Genomic DNA, 17,769 nt, shown 5'->3' with positions numbered 1-17,769 from the left:
TCTCTTTCATCATGGAGATCAAAAATCGTACTCTGCACTTCTGTTTTGAGATCGTCAACCTGCTTAGTCAGATCTCTGACATGTTGGTTTGTCTCTTCCACTAAGGAGGGGATCTTGAAGTCAGCAGATGGAGATGTTTCCTGCTTGACTTCCAATGATCTTGGAATCTCCAAGTCGCTGGAAGGACTTGATTCCCCCTGGATCTCTGCTGACTGATCTTCCGACTCAGAAGATGAATCAACAGATTCAACAAAATCGCTATCGTCTCCTAAAGGGAAAACGATAGCGTCGTAGTCAACTGGGATGTTGAGCTCCATCATTTCAACCCATGAAAGCTCTGCTGGAAAAGCTTCATGTTCACATCCAATCTGTTGTTGCTTCATGTTTAAACTCTGGTAAATTCTCGCTTCTTTGAAAGGCGTGAGAAATCGATATCTCGCTCTTTCCGATAAACTTCGAACTTGCTCTGAAGAGTGATCTGCCGCAATAGAACTGTGGAACAGGTCTGAGAAAACGCTGTCTGTGAGCTACATTCAAGAGAGAGATTCCCTTGTGATATCATAGTGATGACGTCACTGCTGATGTCATTGGAACTGAACATTCTATTTTAGCCTGACGTCACAACATTTTGCTAGATAATGTCCAACATTGAGAAATTCTAATTTTTAACATTATGAAGCCAAAAGAAAAGAAAACTCAGGAATATACAGGGCCAAACTCGAGAATCAACTCAAACCCAGTTTCACACAAATACAAGGATGCTAGCATAAATGTTTGGCTGTTGAACGGGACCTTTCAAGGTCGCTATCAAGCTAATTTTCTTTTAGCTATTTTTTTTTGTCTCTTCTACCAAGAGACATGCAAACATACCTTTATCTTGGCTTTGTTATATTCTTCCTCTTTTTCTCTCTGAAGAACAAGTTATTTTTGCGACATTGGTTAGCTTGTTTATCTTCCACCGGAGCTTTGGAGGTTTGAATACGCATTGAACGGCAGCTCAAATCATAGGGTAACATTACCGACCGCGGCCACCAGGGGGAACCCAATTTATTTTTTTCTTTTGCCCATGTAGAGATTGATTTATACATGATTAAATATATATTAATGTAAAATAAAAGCACAATGTTGTAATTAAATTACAAAAAAATAAATTAAAAAAAAATCTCTTCCACTTGGGGCAAAATCAGCTTCGGGACCCTGGGCTTAGTTTGCCGGCCCTTACATGGCATGTTCATTAACGCCAAACAAAAAATGCATACATAAATACACAAAAAAAATGACAAGATGCAAACAAAGGTATTGCCCACAAAAGTTGCTTTAATTAATTGTTAAAAATAGGTAACGCTAGAGATGCTGCAGGGGTTTAAGATGATGCATTTACTGCAGATTTGGATTTTAAAAAAACCAAAAAAAAACCTGAGCTCCTGTCAGTTACCTAAAAGCAGACTACAGTGGTGACAAATATATGGAAAGAGTCTGCGAAGGGAGTCGGCTGCCCCGGCGCTGAGTAGAAGTTCAAATTTACAGGACTACTGATTGCTAAATGAAGGAGCAGGTGTGTGCAGTTTTCAACTCCTAATTTCTTCCATGTCTCTCCTCAGAGATGTGGTGCATAGCTGAGGAAATCCTCAGGTTACAATTCAATAAAATCCAAACCATCTTTAAGTTTCATACATATATAATCATATATATATTCAATGTACAAGATACATTCTCAATTGCAAAGGTTCATCCATCAAAAATAAATACTGAAACGGCGAAACTGAAATATGTATAGATATATATAAATCTTCTCTCGTGGAGAGAAGATGCAAATACACACAGTTGCATAAAGAAATACACAACAAAACAAAGCAAAAAACAAAAAGCATGAGTGCAGTGTTCACGGAGTACAAAAGGAGGCTGAAACTCACCAAATAAAACCTTTTAGCCACACTCAAAGAGGGAAAAAAATCTAATAAAAAAGACATTTGAATTAATAAACAGGTTTGGTTGAAAGGAAGCAGATCAGCGCTGCAAAACCAAACAGGTTAGAGTTCGGTTTCTCATCTGGGAACAGAACGAGCGTCCAGGGGAGGTGCATATGGACTCTTTCCTTCACCGTCCAACCGTAGCAGCTCTCTCTCTCTCTCGCACGTTCACGCCTCGAAAATATTTCCATTTACAAATAGGAAAAGTTAAAAAAAATATATATATATATATATATATCTTTATCTGAATATATCGACACACTTTGATTTCTGTTTGAAAAAAAAATCCAAAACAAAACCTGGCTTCCTGTTCCAAACATGCTGCCGTGAAAGCTAGGTGAGACTTTATTACTGCGTGACGTCATAACTAGCTAGCAGTCTTCGACCTTTGGTAGCGAACAAAATTCTTTAGAGGAAAATAGAAGAACTTTGTCACAGACTGTTTGAACTCTGATGTCTAAGGCAACTCTTAAAGTGGGAGCAGAAAACAGACAAAGTGACGCGACACGTTCAACACAAGTCTGCTCTATGAAGTAAAGGAAAAGCATTGAACGTTGTCGTGGCGGTAAAGCTGGGGTATTCAGTAAGATTGAAGACAACAGTATGGGTCCGTGATTAGACCAGAGAACATGATGTCTAATAAGTCAGTATGTCATCTGCAAACAATGACACCTTCTTATTACCTTGAGTGTTATTGCATGTCTTCCCAACTTCAGTAGAGCAGCCAATCCTCAGCGGAAAGCCTGGAAAATATATATAGCTGGGAGAAATACTGTCCAGTGTCAATGCTAAAGGTATGACTGAAGCTGAGAACCAACTTGACAGTCCTAGGCAGAAAAATGGAGCATAAGCTCAAATTTATGTTCAAGTTTTTTTGTACTTTTATCCCAAAAAAAAAAAAAAAAAAAAATCACCTATTGAGATCTACTGTGAAATTAAAATCTTTGGCCTGGTGGAGGCACTTTAGGGAAAGCTGACCATTATTTTCAGGGACTAAACACATCTGACAAAATCTCCTAACGTGTTTCCTATTAAATAGCTAAACTTCGTGATAAAATACGTGTATGTTTACCACTAGGATGGCTAGGGTTTGGAAACTACTACAAAATATACAGGTTAAAATATGTTGGTTCTTTTAGGAGAAAATCTGTTTGGATCCAGATGTATAATATTCCAGACAGTATCTGAAAGTGACTCACCTGCTCCCACTTGTAATAATACCATGTTATTTTATTAAATCCACATAGCAACAACCCACATCTGTATTGTGGGGAAAAGAAAAGCAACTGAAAACAGCTTCTTGTGCTTCATACACACTGTTAAGTGTGAGGGTTTTTTTGTTAAATGAATAGGGACCTGTGCTGATGTTTGAGACACAAACCATTTGAAATGCATGATGAAAAACATTCCTATTAAGCCTTTGCACATCGGATGAATATGAGTATTAGATCCAAACACAATTGAAATATGAGTCGGCTATTGGCTTTCAAAGAAGTTCCCCACGTAAAAAAAAAAAAAAAAAAAAACAGAACCAAAATTTGATAGAGAAAAACAATCCCGCCATGATTGACTCCCACGTTACTCGCTACGTCTTACATTCTTCAGAGGACAAACAGGAAGCCGTTTTTCTCCCTCTGATCAGCTGACGGAACATCAGCGGCGTCCCGAGTGAGCGAAGGAGAGGCGATTCAAGCGGAAAGCCGGCAAACATCCGCCTTACCTCAGATAAAATTTAAATCCGCAAGGCAATAATATATAATGCTTGAAATTCATGACATAAAAAACAAAAAAAATAGGACAAAGCAGTTCCATGCGTTCAAGGTTAACAGAGAAAAATGCTCGCAGAGCAGTTTTTGCTTGTTTTGTTTCCATTGTCCGAGACCGAGGGAGCAAAAAAAAAAAAAAAAGTGCTGATTAATCTTGTGCTTTCTCCTCTGTTTCTGTGGCCTTAAAATAAAAAAGGGGGCAAATCAGGGTTTCAGTGATGCTGAGTTCAGTCTTCACCGACCATGACCTGCCAGACGATGAGGTGGCTGCGCTCGGCTTTAGTGAGGAAGGGCTGCAGTTTTAAGGCGGGGTCGTCTAGCTCGTCTGCCTCCCCGTCCTCGTCGCCTGCGGAGAGACAGAAACGTGTTCATCCTACTGTCGCTGATTGCACCTTTTGTTTCCGCCGCGGCTCAGAAACTCACCCATCCTGAAGTCGATGTAGCCTTCTCCTCCACTCATCACCAACATGGACCTGCTGCCTTCCTGAGCGGAGCTGTCGGCGGACTTGTCTCCCGCCGACTCTCCTCCGCTGGAGGCCGACGGATCTGTGTGACCTGACAGCAAAAAAAACAAAAAACACAAAAGTAATTAAAAACCTTCAGTAGCTGCTTTTCCATTACAAAAGTGTGCAAAACTTTGTCAATATTCCACTAATGTAAAAAAAAAACCAAAAAAAACTGCAACCCCGGTGTTTCCTTTAAATAAGTTTTTGTTAAACTCATTTGGTCATTTCAATAACAACATTTAGTCTCTGATATCTTAAGTCTGTTTTCTTAGGATGAGTTTCTTTTATTATTAGTTGACATAGTAAAAGTTAAAAATAAGAACCCAAAGTGATTTTAAGTTTGTTACATTTGATTAAATCGTTATATTGAATAAATGAAATAATGGGAAACTTTTTGTTTCAAATCATGGCAGTGACTGTCAGCTGGTTCAAACATCCATAAAAGACTAAAAGCGTTGCAGCTGCAGATTATCCCTGCGTCGTCATGGGGATACCAAACAATAAAACTGGACATCCAAAAACAAAGTCCTGTTCATGTCCAAGATTCACCGTTTTCTCTCAAAAGTTTTCTTTTATTTCTTGAAATGAGCTTGAGATAAAAATCCTAAAAAAAGTCTAACAATCACAGCAGGTGCGCCTGGAAACCGAAACTCCTCCTGCTGAATTACCTGGAACTGCGGCGAAGAACTGGACCGCGTTCCTGTGACCATGGAAACTGAGCTGAGCGTGAGCCATAGAGCAGTAGGGAACGATGGTCCCGGCCGTCACCTTGTCGCCGCTGTCGTCGCCGTAGACGCGAACCACGCCTCCGGGATTGTTACCTGGTGATTTGGCTACATTGTTGGCTGCTGACAGAACAGCAAAAATGTAGAGACACAAATCACAGATCTTCTAAGGTGACCTACCATCTTTTCTTGAACAGGTCAGGATATGTTTATGGGCAATAAAAAACATGTTCATGGGATTCTTTTTCACACCAACATTCTTATATAATGAGATTTTAGTCAGTGCTGCCTAATTTGAGCTCATTTCAGAATGAGTTATTTCAGGGTCTCCTGTCACTTTAAATCCAAATAAGCTACTTTTGGCCACAACCCCTCAACTCAAAACTGACACTCGCACATGAAAATGGATGCAAACAGATGTACAACTGTACATCCTTGAAAAGCAGAAGTGGAGCTTCCTGCACAACCAACATGAATGCAGTGAGTGGTTTCAAGATGGTAAATTAAGTCTTTTCCAGCAGCCGTTGTACAGCACATACGGCGGTAAAACCAGCTGTCCAAATGTTCTGGAGATTTTCTTTGGTTGCTAGGTAACATGCCTAAACTTAGTTAGGGTTGGTAGGTGAGGGGCAGTGCCATTCAAATGATTCTTGAGGTTCATTTTGCAAACACCAATAAACTAACTTATTGCCAGGATCTGGCAATAAGTTAGTTTCTGGCAATAAGTTAAAACTTAGTTTCCACTTTCTGTAAGTGATTCAGCTGTTTTTAGAAGCAGTAGAAGTGCACAAAGGTACAACATGTGAATTTTGCATAATAGGTCCCTTTTAAGAGGATGTTCATGGTTAATTTTAAACATTAAATGTATTTATTAAAGCTTCCAACAGATCATAACCAAAAGCAGTGAGTCGGTGGATTCAAGAACATAAAGGGCACACTTCAAGGTTTTAGCTTGTATTTCCTTAAGAACTGTTAAGTTGAAGGCTTTAGTTCCTGAACTTACTCTCTGTAACGGGAACAGAGATGATGACTCCATTTCCAGTCCCAATCCACAAGCGGCTACATGAAACCATCAGAGCCGTGATCCTCACAAACGAGAAGCCCAGCTTGCCCGTACCTGCAGGAGAGTAAGACACGGTCTGTTTTACTCTGAAACCCAACTCCGGTTCGTACAGCCGACTGCGACCTCGCTCTGACCAAGCATCTTGCTGACGTAGGGCTCGATGTCGATGTCCTGGAGGTGCTGGTGTGTGTGTGCGTGGAACAGCCTGAGGGTGGAGTCCAGCTTGATGGACACCCAGATCCCGTCCCCGTGCCAGGCCAGCTGACGGACCTGGCTGTCCTTACGAGGGTGGGCGTCGAAGGTTTTCTGCGAGAGCGAGAGAAACGTAAACGTGAGCCAACGTGCTGATCTTAGAGACTTTTAGCTGAGCTGGCTAAAAGTTTTCCTTCACCTCAACCTTCATGGCTCTGGGATGCACCACATGGATCTTGTTCCTGTAGCCGCACCACACCCGGTCGTGCACCACGGTCATGCAGCGGATGGAGTGGTGCTGCTTCCCCAGGTCCAGCAGATGGTAGTTGGTCAGGTCCCACTGCCCATCTGGCGACGGAAAGTTTCCTCAGAAATGGACACTGTTTGCGTTTCCAATGCAAATGTGCGCAAAACTTTGTCGATGTTCAGCTAATGTCGAAAAAACTACCACAATTTTTCAATTTTAGTGCTTCTTTTAAATAAACACTCCATCTGCTGCACCACTTAAAAAACCTCATCCTATCGCCAAAGCTTTTTTATCGAACAGCAAGTTTTTTCAAAATTGGCATGTTTCCATTATGTAAATTCATTTTTGAAATGTCAAATTGCACAATTATATGGTGAATGTTTAACACTAAGGAGTTTTGGTCTCACCAGTTCCTCTGTGGAAAATGGCTAACGTGCTATCAGACAGGCTAACCAGGACCCGTCCCTTCACATGTCTGAGGAGGACATGACATGAAATCAACACAATAAGAGGGAAAAAGAAAAAAAAACCTGCTTGTTTGTAATAAACTTACACTATGCCGATCACGGGCTTCTTCAGCTTTATAGAGTGGAGACACTTCTTCCAGTGAGCAACAGACGAGTGGACGTACACGCTAGGATCAACGGCGTAACTCGTTAGCAAAACTGAATTTCACTCGAATTCTTTCTCAGGTGGAGAGTGATGAGTGAAAGTCACTAAACAAATAAAAAAACTTACCATCCATTCTGGGCCCCCAGCCACATGGTGGGCAGAACGCTGCTCATTTTCTGAGCTTCTTCTATCATCAGGTCCTGCTCCTCTGCGTTGGGATTTGAACTCACTCCGTCTTTCAGCAGGTCGCTTTCTCTGCTCACAGGAGAGAACCAGAGACACAGAGGACCACAGTTAACAACGAGAACATGCAATGTGTCCAGTGGAGTAGCATGATTTGACCATCGTTACCCGCTTCAAGGTATATGAAGGTTTTGAAAAGCTACGGATTCAAAATCATTAAAATGTGATATCATACTACGGAGATCTGCCGCAGTGCAGAGTGTTGGAATCACGGCAGCGCACCAGAAAAAGGCCAAATAAATTTTCACTGTTTTTTCCTAAACAGAACAAGCAAGTAGAGAAATGCTGTTGGATGCAGATGATGTTACTCAAGTTACAATTAGTTTAATCCCTGACCTGACCATGTATTATGTTAAGCTTGTAAACAAGAATAAGCGACTAATTTTGTTGTGATCCATGTTCAGGTGAGTTTACCTGACTGTTTTTTTTTCTTTTGGGGGGAAAAAAGTTACTTATATGAAGCTTTACTGCACTGTTATTTTACTTTTGCTTGAAAAACATTATGAACTTTTTATACTCTTACCTGAACGGATTGATTTTGCACGTAAAGAAATAAGACTTCAGAGATCGGAAACATTAGATTCTCAGATTCATGCAACGTAAGAGCTGAAGTTTATGGAAATCTGAGCGCAGCTAGTACTTTCTGCACGTCGCCGTTTACCTCTGAGAATAGTTAGCAGGCGTCTCCCTGGTCTGCTGCGCCCCCAGTGGATCTGTGAAGACGTGTTCTGCGTAGATGCCCCTCAGGCTCTCGCTGTGGTTGACAGGCCCTGCGCTGGTCTCCACGGCCTCCATGGCCTCTTCTGCTGCTCTGGAGTCTGTGGTGAGAGTCGGCGGGTCTGATGGGTGCGGGAAGACGACGTGTGATCTTGAATGCTCTCGCTGGTTTCTTGCCCTTTACCTGAACCGTCTGCTGTCTGAGGAACGGCGGTCGCTCCCTCGCCGTCGCAGCCCACCACCGCGATGCCTCCCAGGATGCTGTCGCCGCCTTCTGAGCCGCTATTGGCCGTTGACAAGTCGCCGTCTCCCGCCGGGCCTGCGTCAGTGCTTGAAGACACTTCCTCTCCAGCCGGATAGTCGGTCTCTCTCGCACCTTGACGGTGAGAGGAAGAAGCAGTTCGATCACAGTGAGCTCCACTCCATTGAAAGTAAGTCACGGACGCACTGTTGTTTTTATTTTAAATCACTGACCGGGTACGCTAGAGATGCAGAAGACGTGCGAGTTACAGACGAAGAAGCTCTCCAGGATGTTCCCAGGCTGGTTGGCGTCGATGACGACGACGTTTGAATTGGACTGGGTGCTGGTGGAAATCCACACCAGAGAGGAAAACTCGTCCTGATGCCGCAACTCTTTCTGCTGCTCCTGCAAAAAAAACAAAAAAAAACAGAGAAAAAACACAAAATCTTACCAAATATCTGTGATCTTAATAGTTACTTAGAGAAAATATCTTGGTAACACTTTAAATAACACAAAACTAACTTACAGTGAACCTTTTTCCAATCCTACTGGCAGAAAAATGTCTTGTTATAAGTGAAACAATCTCCCAGTGGAACAAGTACTTTTTCATCAAAATTAAGATATTATTCTTAAAACAAGCTCTTATATCTGGCTGAAAAGTTACTTCTAAGTCAGTTTTATCTTATTTCGAGGGTACCAACATGTTTCAACCAGAAACCATCCGAAAAGGGGTAGATTTTGTGTTACTGCAGTGTAAACTCATACTGAATTTGAACCTTTTTCATACCGCTCTCCCCCGCATCCTTATATTGGTTTGTCACATTTAAACTGGGGAAGTGGCGCACCTTTAGTTCCTGATCCAGTTCGTCGACGCTGCTCTGCGAGCCTCTCTTCTTTCTGGGACTTTCTGCACCGGACACATCGCTGTAAAACACGCTGGCTCCCACGATTGAGCCTCCGTCTCTGGTTTTCCCTCCAGACAGGTTGACGCCTGCAGCACACCACAGCTGGGGCGCGGACACGGAGAGGTCAAACACAACAGACAGCAGGTTAATGATGCATCCGCACCACAAATCTGTCTTAAAGCAAAGAAAAAAACACTATCCGTGTTATTTTAGTAACTGATTATTAAAAATGCCAGATCAATGTACATATTTAAGAGAATATGTGCATATGTATTTCTTCAGTGTTTCTTAATAATGAAGAAATATTAAATAGAATAATGTGAATCCATACAAATTGGGGTTTTTTGAGTTCATGTTTTTGTTTAGTTGGGGGCAAATATAAGATATTTTTCTTCTTTCTGCTGTCTTTCATTTTATGGATTTGTATATTTTTTCTATTGTATATGATAGTTTTGTTTTTAATGACGTTAGTACATTTTCCAACTAACTAATCGATTATTCCGACGATTAATCAGATTTTTTTTAAAATGGCACATTTTACAGATTTTTAATTTACCCAATTAAGCCATTTTAATGCAATATTAGAAATGCATAAAAAGATGCAAATAAATATTGTAATTCCTTTTATGAAATATGAAAATTTTATTGCATTCATTTAATTCATCTGGTAAATATGAACCAGGTGAAACTAAAACTGCCAATTGAAGAGTTTTGGTTAAAATATATTTCCAGACTGATTATTATTATTATTATTATTATTATTATTATTTTATCTTAAATGCAAAATGCATTTATTTTTTCTACAGTTTTAGCTTAATAAATGCTCTGAAACAATGGGGGATTTTTTTTCCAGCAAATGACGTTTTCTCCATCTGTATACTCCAGTTATGATTAATCGGTTACTGAACTACTTGACAATTATTTCCAAAATTGATTAATCACAATTAATCCGATTAATCGCTTCAGCTCTGAATGCTTATGGACAGCAGCAGCAGACACCTTCATGGTGGGATCCTTCTCATCCAGCGGCCTGAGGAAGACGGGAACAGGCAGATTCTTCATCTTGCCGTCTGCCTGACCTCCATTAGCCTGAAAAGTCAAAACAAACAAACTTGCATTCAGGATGAATAAAACCACATAACAGTTCAGTGAGAATCCAGAACCGAGGCATCTGAAATGTTTCGGTAGCCGTCTGATTACTTTGTATTTCTTGGGCAGGCTCCAGCCGTAGGCCTGCACTCTGCCGTCCTCCTTCTGGACGTGAGCCTTGACCTGTTTGTACTGAGCTCTCTTCTGCTCTCGCCGTGACACCGAACTCTCGGGTGGCGGACTGTAAGGGCAGAATGTATTTGTATCAAATCTTATGGAAAAAATGTCATGTTGTTTTTCAAAAACAGTAAATGTTTTACTACTTTTTTTTTGTTTTAGAAGCAGCACAAAAAAAAATTAAACAAATGACAAAAGTTATCAAAAGTTCTCCACGCCAAAGCAATGCAAAAACAACAGAAAACAACAATGAAAGCCCAGGAGTTTTGCTGAGTAAATTGTAAATTTCTTAGGCTATTATTAAAAAAAAAAAACAATAAGCGTAACATGAACTGACTTACTCCTCATTGAGGAAATCAAACGCTTTGCTCTTGTCGCTGGGCAGCTGCTGCAGGGTGCTGCTCTTCTTCTTGACGGACGGCTGAATCTGCGAGGTGGGCGCGTTGTACTTGACGTTGACCGGCGCCTCCCCCGCCGGCTTCTTCCCCGCTCCGCCCGACGAGCTAAACAAACGGCTGAAACTGGAGGTGTAAGGGCGGGGAAGTGGGGAAGAGAGAAAAGGAAAAAGAGAGAGAGGAGGAAGAGGAGGAGGGGTGGAAGCACACAGAGACAAACGTATAGCAGGGTGGACACAAGCAGTAGCTCCAGCAGTAAGAGGGGGTTTAACACATAAGGGGGAAAAACAGAAACCCTTCCCCATGCCGGTACACCATGCTAGCTTTCATCCAGGCAAAAAAAAATGTCTCCTCACTTTATAAATCTCTCTTGCAAGGAGACACGCCAGTCCTTTCAGGGAGCAGGGATTGCGGGTTATTAACGAGCAAACACCAGGAAGTTAGTAAACGACACTGAGCAGAACACGCCTGTCCAGAAAACACCCCCGTTTCAGAGATGCACCCAGAAATCGGCTGGTAATCGGATAAAATAAAAAGGATTTACGGCTTGATCTGAGGCGAGCAGGTTGTAAACTCAAGAATCTGATCAGCACCGTTCTAAGCACAACACTCTTCGGTGTGGATGGCGTTACTGCAGGAAGAGGACTAAGCTAACCATTTGAGGTATCTTTAGGTTGGTTAAATGAATTTAGAAAAAAAATTAAGAACCTATTTTCCACAGCACGACAAAACATGTCTGCGGGTAATTCAGACTGCGAAAGGCGAGAGAGAGCAAAGCTTTAGTAGATAACAGGAAGAATGAGCGGAGTGCAGCCGATTTGTTGTGTTTTATAATTTTTGAGCTTCCAAACCACCGTCTGTCACAAAACATACTGGATTCTCTAGAGCACAGGTGTCAAACTGAAGGCCCGCGGGCCAAATCCAGCCCGCCATAACTATCTATGTGGCCCTCTACAACAGAGGACCACATGAACTGAACTTTAAGATGACAATTGTGTGCTTAAGTATTATTTCCTCAGTCAAATCAAATCAGTTTTCATTTGTAAAGTAGCAAATTACATCAGTGTGAAAATATGCTAAAAGTTGTTACATTTTAAGAAGTATTGACTGAATAAGGAGAAATTTTTAAGTTTGTTAACGGGTCGTTTTATCAACACATTCTGCCACAACCGGGCCTTTGAGGACATTCATGATCCTGATCCGGCCTGATTGAAAATGAGCTTCACACCCCGACTCTAGAGAACACACACAGAAACTGATACTTTAATTATACTAATTTTCCTAATCAGTAAAAGATGGTAAGCTAGTTTAAAATGTCGACTCTGTCATCTTTTTGTCTTTCTTTTAAAATAATAAAATCACCATTTAATTTTGATTCATGGTTATGAATCAAAATTCATAACCATGAATTGAAATAATCTTCAAATAATTTAGTGAACAATTTATTGTTAGCTGGAATATGCAGACTCAAAGAAAGTCATTTGCTGAGAGAGCAAGACATTAAGATCTGTAATTAAGCCAAAGTTGTACAAAAAGATATGTACATTTGATTTAAGACTTAAAAACCCAGCCTATGAACATGTGCTACCCTATGGAGATGCATCCTTTAAAACAAGTGACAACTAAAGAAATGCTATTAATGCATTTTAGGTAATAAAATGTTAATTTTCTTATTTTAAAAAGGAACTGAACTATTTTTAATTGCATCTTTTAGTATATTTCTAACATTATATCACAAGGGCTTGAATAAACTCTGCAGAATGTGCCTTTTTGTTTTTTATCAATCACGCAATCAGCCGATTTTTTTATCCTATTAATCATCAAAATAATCAGTACCTAAGTTACTCCAGATCCCTGGATTAAATCGGACTGATTTTCAGTGAATTTGGACCGAATTCTGATCGGTGCATCTCTACTCGGCTCCCATTGACTCCACACCGAATGCGTCAAGTATTCAGCATTTTCTATGAGGAACCCCTGGTTTACCGCCAAGCTTTTTGCAGCAAGAAACACAAGAAACTTCTGTTTATTACGTCTATTCCCACTAAATCTGAACAACCCTCGTCCCAACACACCTCCTGCACAGAGACATCACAACATCAGGCAGAATATAAAGAGACACACAGGAACAGGGTGGAGACGGTACATTTGTCAGATGTTGCCCCCAAAAAAACAACCATCATCAAACCAAACCAAACTGTTTCCTTAGAAAACTTAACAAAGGAGAGCATTGCCAAAAATCGGAGGGTTAGCATCGCGCGCAACACTTCCTGGTTTGCTCTCCTCTGTTAAGAGTTTGTTATTAGAACGTGAATATCACAAGCCACCTGAGATTTACCTACATCCTGGAGGAAACACCCAGAGAAAATGCAAAAGAAAGGTCAAAATGACATATGGATCACACGGCTGGTAACGTTTCAGGTGGATAAAAAGAGGAGCTTACAACTGCCAGAGGCTGGATTTCTTCTTCTCTGGAAGAGCGGGGTTCTCCTTCGAAGCGCTGAAAGGAAAAAAAAATAAGTAAAAGTCTGAAGCTGTTTCTATTACAAAGACGGCACCTGGATTTCTACTTAAAGTCTCTACTGCACTACAGGGAACCTCCTTCGGTTTCTCTCCGCACTGTGCCTTGGAAAAGTATTCATCACAATTCAGCGGTTCCACATTTCCTCACGGTAAAACCATCAAATTTAGTGTATTTTATTTTAAATTATTATTATTTTATTTCAGCTAACTAGCTAGCAAGGCTATATTAGCAGCCAGTTATTGGTAGCCTGAACCATCTGACGTCACAGAACTTTAGCTTGACAGAAAAATCCCATGAGGAAAAAAAGCTATAAATATATTAGATTAAATAAATAGTACTTCCACAACAACATTTAAGACCTGTATTAAATGTATATATATATAAATAAATTTATAGCCTACATTTCAAATCTTCACCTGGATATTTTTGCAGATTTTAATTGTATGCAGTTTTTTAAATGTCCTGTGAGTAAATATATTTGTTCATTTATCCATAACAACTGGAACTTTCAATATCTAGCGAGTTATTTTTGCAATTTACCATGTATTAAAACTTTCACTCCCTGCTATGGCAGGAGTGCAATTACCGTAATAACCTGATATTGGCTAGGAAGCGCAACGTCTCCCCTTTCAGAAACTGTTGTAATTTTCCAGACAGCGCAACATTTGGTGGATTTACAGTTCTGCGAATTTGGCTGGATCGCCAGCGCTCCTTTCAGTCTGGAAGGGTTAAGGTCAACATTATTTTAATAAAGACTTTTTAAGGCCTTCATTTGAGACAGATTCATTTAAAGAGACCCTGTACAGAATTCAATACTGGTGGAGATTTACCCCAAAAGACTTGCAGTTTTTAACTGTAGCAAAAATGTTAACTTGGGTGAGCAAAGGAAACGTTTCAGATTCCATAATTTTTTGCAGCCATTCATCTTTCTCTTTCCACTTCACAAAGTACCATGGAAAAAAAAAACCTCTATTGAAGTTTATGGTTCTCAATGGTTAGCACATGTAATGAACCCGTTTTTAGGGCTTGTGATGATCTTACCGGATCATCTCTGTCCATCTGACAGCTTCCTGCAGCTCCATCAGCCTCTCTTTATACTGGTTCCTCTCCATCAGGACTCTGGCCATCTCCACTCTGGTGAAACGTTTCCTCTGGGCTGTGGGCACGTCGCTCTGCAGGCACAACGTAACCATGAGGCAAAACGACGCACGCGCTTCAACGCGTTCCGTGATTTTTGATGGACAGATGCTTACGTCGTCCTCGTTTTCATTCTTGACCTTCTGTTTGGCCTCATCCAGCTCGGCTTTAACTCTGCAACGCGGGATCCATCGGAGTTAATTACACGTTAATTAGCAACCGAGGACATTTTAAAACCTCTGAGCGAACATACTTCCTCAGCTCCTCTTCTAACTCCTTGTTTTTCTCCTCCAGTTTGGTCTTCGCCTGAGCGACGGCCTCCAGCTCGCCTCGCAGAACCTCCTTCTCACAGGACAAGTCGTCCAGTTGAGCAATGAGGTCGTTTTTCACCACATTCAGAGCGTTTCTGGAAACACATCCATTAAGCTACGTTCAACACGAAGCGCTTCAAAAAAGTTTAAGTCAGCGGTGAATGCTCTTGAAGGGCCGGTTGCACTAGCATGTACTGAAACCTTTAAAACACCAATAAATTCTTAAAATTAAATAATGTAGCTGAACATCTTTTCAGTCCCTCCAGGATTTTGTGATTCTTTTTGTGATTTTTTTGCAATAAACATCAAAGTGTTTGTGGAGTTAATTTGGAAATATTTGCGCTTATTTATGATGGTAAATGCAACTTATTATATAGATCATGGACTATATAATCTGACATCAATTAAGGTTGAGGCAGCTGTTTAGTTACAAGAAAGTTTTTGACAATTTTTGAGAACAATTGTTCAAAAACAATTGTTTTTAGCATAATAATATATTACGCTAATATTATATTAGCGTAATATATATGCTATATTTATTAGCGTTATATATATTATGCTAATATATAATTGGGAGGTCAACTCCCAATTATATAGTAGCACAAAAAAGTGCAGAGATTTGTTGATTTTGCATAAATTTCCACAATTATTCTCAAACTGGAGGGACTGATTGATATAATCTGGCAGTAAATAGATAAAAACTGCATTGATCTGATTGTTAACATAATATTTAAGCACACTTGGTGTTTAGTCTAGAATCTAGAGGGCCACATAAAAAGCTATGGCGGGCCGGGTTTGGCTCACGGGCCTCGAGTTTGACACACGTGGTTTAAGTAATGAGCACTAACTTGGTCTCCAGCAGCTGGGTGTTCTCATGGATTAGATGTTCGACCTCCCGACCCATACCTGGAAATGAACGTCTGGGTTAATAAGGCAGCATGTTATCATTTACCACTTCTAACCAGTGTGTTTGTCTCTGCCTACTCTATCCACCTACGCATTTTCAATCTTACCTAAAAGGTTGAAGACTGACCGCGACATAAGAAAAGGACGATGAGAAAGGTTTATTCATAAATACGTCCCTTTTAAACATTTCTATTCTAGAGTATCACTACCTCCAACATGAAAACACCACAAATATACAATCAGCTACAACAGCGAGAGACGACCAGTAAAGACAACAAGGAGGGAAATCTCTGATACACACCAGAGAACTCATCTGAGGACGTTTAACGCCGCAAGCCAAAGCAAAAGACAGTTCAGAGGTCGAGTCGAGGAAAACTGTGTTTGTGAAAGCAAAAGCCGAAATGTAACGAGAGAGAGAGAAAACGAGAGCCGGGTGTTTTTACCCAGCAGGTTGGCTCCCTCGTCCACGTCGCCGATCATGTCGTTTCCTGCAGACGCCAGCTCGTCGAACAGAGAGTCGTTGTTGCGGCCGAAGGCTGGATTCTCGATGCCACCTTTGGTCGGCGTGCTGGACAAAAATCACATCGTGGATATATGAAACAAAACTCATAACTCGCTGGTGTTAAAATCTCAACAGATTGGAGGAACACACAGCTGTGTGCAATAATTATCACCCATTTCCACCACTGCAGTATGTGTTTTCATCTTAGTTTTCTTAGTGTATTTTTACGAGCTTCAGTTTTACTCCTCACTATTCTCACTGCTTGGAGGTCAACTTATTGATTTTATAAATTAGTCATTAAAGCTGCAGTATGTGTTATGATCCGTGTTTCTGTGTTTAGTTTTTCTGTGTGATTCTGTTTCCCTGTGAGTCTCTGTCCTGTCCTCCGCGTTGATTGTTTCCCAGGTGTCTCTCATTCTCTGATTACCCCGTGTGTATTTAGTCTCACCTGTTGTCTGTGTTCTTTGTCGGATCCTCGTCTAATGTCAGTTGTCAGTTTTGTCTCAGTCGTCACAGTAGAACTGTATAGTCCTGTGACGGCGTTAGCTCATATATGTCAGTCTTTAGTTTCAGTTGCTACCGGTATCAAGCTGTTGCTTAGTTTTCTGCCGTGCCGCCTGAACTGAACTGTCGAGCGTTTCATCAATAAATTCATCATTTTCTTCATAACCCGGGTTCTCTGCGTCTCTCCTCACCACTACCACCACCTTATGACAGTATGTAACTTTTACAAAATTGTTTATTTACACATTTGTCCAAACTGTCACTATGTTGTGATAATGCAGTATGACAGATAATCTGTGGATAAATAACGGAGCTCCTCCTAGTGCTATTATTACCGTCTCAAGAAACCCACAGCTCCCGGTCAGAAACAACCAATCAGAGCCAGGGGGAGGGTCTTAGCGCTGTCAATCATCCTCGTGTACATGACATAGTCACAGTTTTGACAAATAAAACATATCTTTTATAAAAGCTACAAAGGGATACAGCATTAAAGGGAAAGGTAGCAGTAATCCTAAATATGTACCTTGTCCCTTGGCAGCCGTCAAAGTCCATGTCCAGCTCAGGAGTGGACTCTATGATAGCCTGCACCTCAGACTTCTCTGGGCTCTCTTCTCCATCTGGGGAAAAAAAAACAAAAAAACAACAGAGTTCAGCTGCAGCCTTCAGGAGACTGACCACTTTATTTAATTAGTTTGTGTCAATGTTTCAAACACAGGGAGAAACCAAGACATTCTGCTCAAATCAAAGTAAAACACTGATTTTTTTGTTTTTCTTCCACATTCACGACCATTTCTTGGCCCCACAGTGGGAGTTTTCAGTCCACCTGTCTGTAATTTAATCTGTGAATAAACTGATTCTTAATGACTGTGGATGTGTTTACGGCTGGCTTAGTGTCATGCATTAATGCATTAAAATTCTGCTTTCCAATAATATATTTGACCAATTCCTGGATTTCTGCTTCAAAACTGACATGCATCTTCTAGACAAAAATCAGAAAGCTCAGGGAGAACGGTGTGGATACCAATGATTAAAAAACA

The 17,769-nt window shown here is 40.8% G+C and overlaps 1 protein-coding gene across 5 annotated transcripts in view; it reads right to left on the bottom strand.

Annotated features, from left to right (window-relative positions):
- Window positions 1–1,299: 1,299 nt before the first annotated feature.
- Window positions 1,300–17,769, bottom strand: part of spag9b (sperm associated antigen 9b) — a 41,614-nt gene continuing 25,144 nt past the window's right edge. For 3 of the 5 annotated variants that reach the window (XM_016676117.1, XM_007561109.2, XM_016676121.1), the window contains 23 exons: window positions 17,256–17,349; window positions 16,170–16,294; window positions 15,669–15,726; window positions 14,763–14,915; window positions 14,626–14,683; window positions 14,414–14,544; window positions 13,292–13,348; window positions 10,795–10,974; window positions 10,388–10,517; window positions 10,187–10,276; window positions 9,128–9,289; window positions 8,516–8,687; window positions 8,226–8,417; window positions 7,986–8,142; window positions 7,208–7,336; window positions 7,023–7,103; window positions 6,877–6,944; window positions 6,422–6,570; window positions 6,165–6,336; window positions 5,971–6,084; window positions 4,911–5,090; window positions 4,160–4,291; window positions 1,300–4,082 (listed from right to left, as the gene is read on the bottom strand). In XM_016676117.1, the coding sequence (XP_016531603.1) occupies window positions 3,964–4,082; window positions 4,160–4,291; window positions 4,911–5,090; window positions 5,971–6,084; window positions 6,165–6,336; window positions 6,422–6,570; window positions 6,877–6,944; window positions 7,023–7,103; window positions 7,208–7,336; window positions 7,986–8,142; window positions 8,226–8,417; window positions 8,516–8,687; window positions 9,128–9,289; window positions 10,187–10,276; window positions 10,388–10,517; window positions 10,795–10,974; window positions 13,292–13,348; window positions 14,414–14,544; window positions 14,626–14,683; window positions 14,763–14,915; window positions 15,669–15,726; window positions 16,170–16,294; window positions 17,256–17,349 (2,903 nt within the window). In that variant the 3' untranslated portion in view covers window positions 1,300–3,963. The remainder of the gene's footprint in view (window positions 4,083–4,159; window positions 4,292–4,910; window positions 5,091–5,970; window positions 6,085–6,164; window positions 6,337–6,421; window positions 6,571–6,876; window positions 6,945–7,022; window positions 7,104–7,207; window positions 7,337–7,985; window positions 8,143–8,225; window positions 8,418–8,515; window positions 8,688–9,127; window positions 9,290–10,186; window positions 10,277–10,387; window positions 10,518–10,794; window positions 10,975–13,291; window positions 13,349–14,413; window positions 14,545–14,625; window positions 14,684–14,762; window positions 14,916–15,668; window positions 15,727–16,169; window positions 16,295–17,255; window positions 17,350–17,769) is intronic. The other 2 variants (XM_007561117.2, XM_007561125.2) reach the window with 1 other exon arrangement.

Source organism: Poecilia formosa, unplaced genomic scaffold, assembly GCF_000485575.1.
Source record: "Poecilia formosa unplaced genomic scaffold, Poecilia_formosa-5.1.2 Scaffold4, whole genome shotgun sequence".
NCBI classification, from domain to species: domain Eukaryota; kingdom Metazoa; phylum Chordata; class Actinopteri; order Cyprinodontiformes; family Poeciliidae; genus Poecilia; species Poecilia formosa.
Note: the sequence above shows the minus strand (reverse complement) of the source record. Positions and strands in the feature narration are given on the sequence as shown.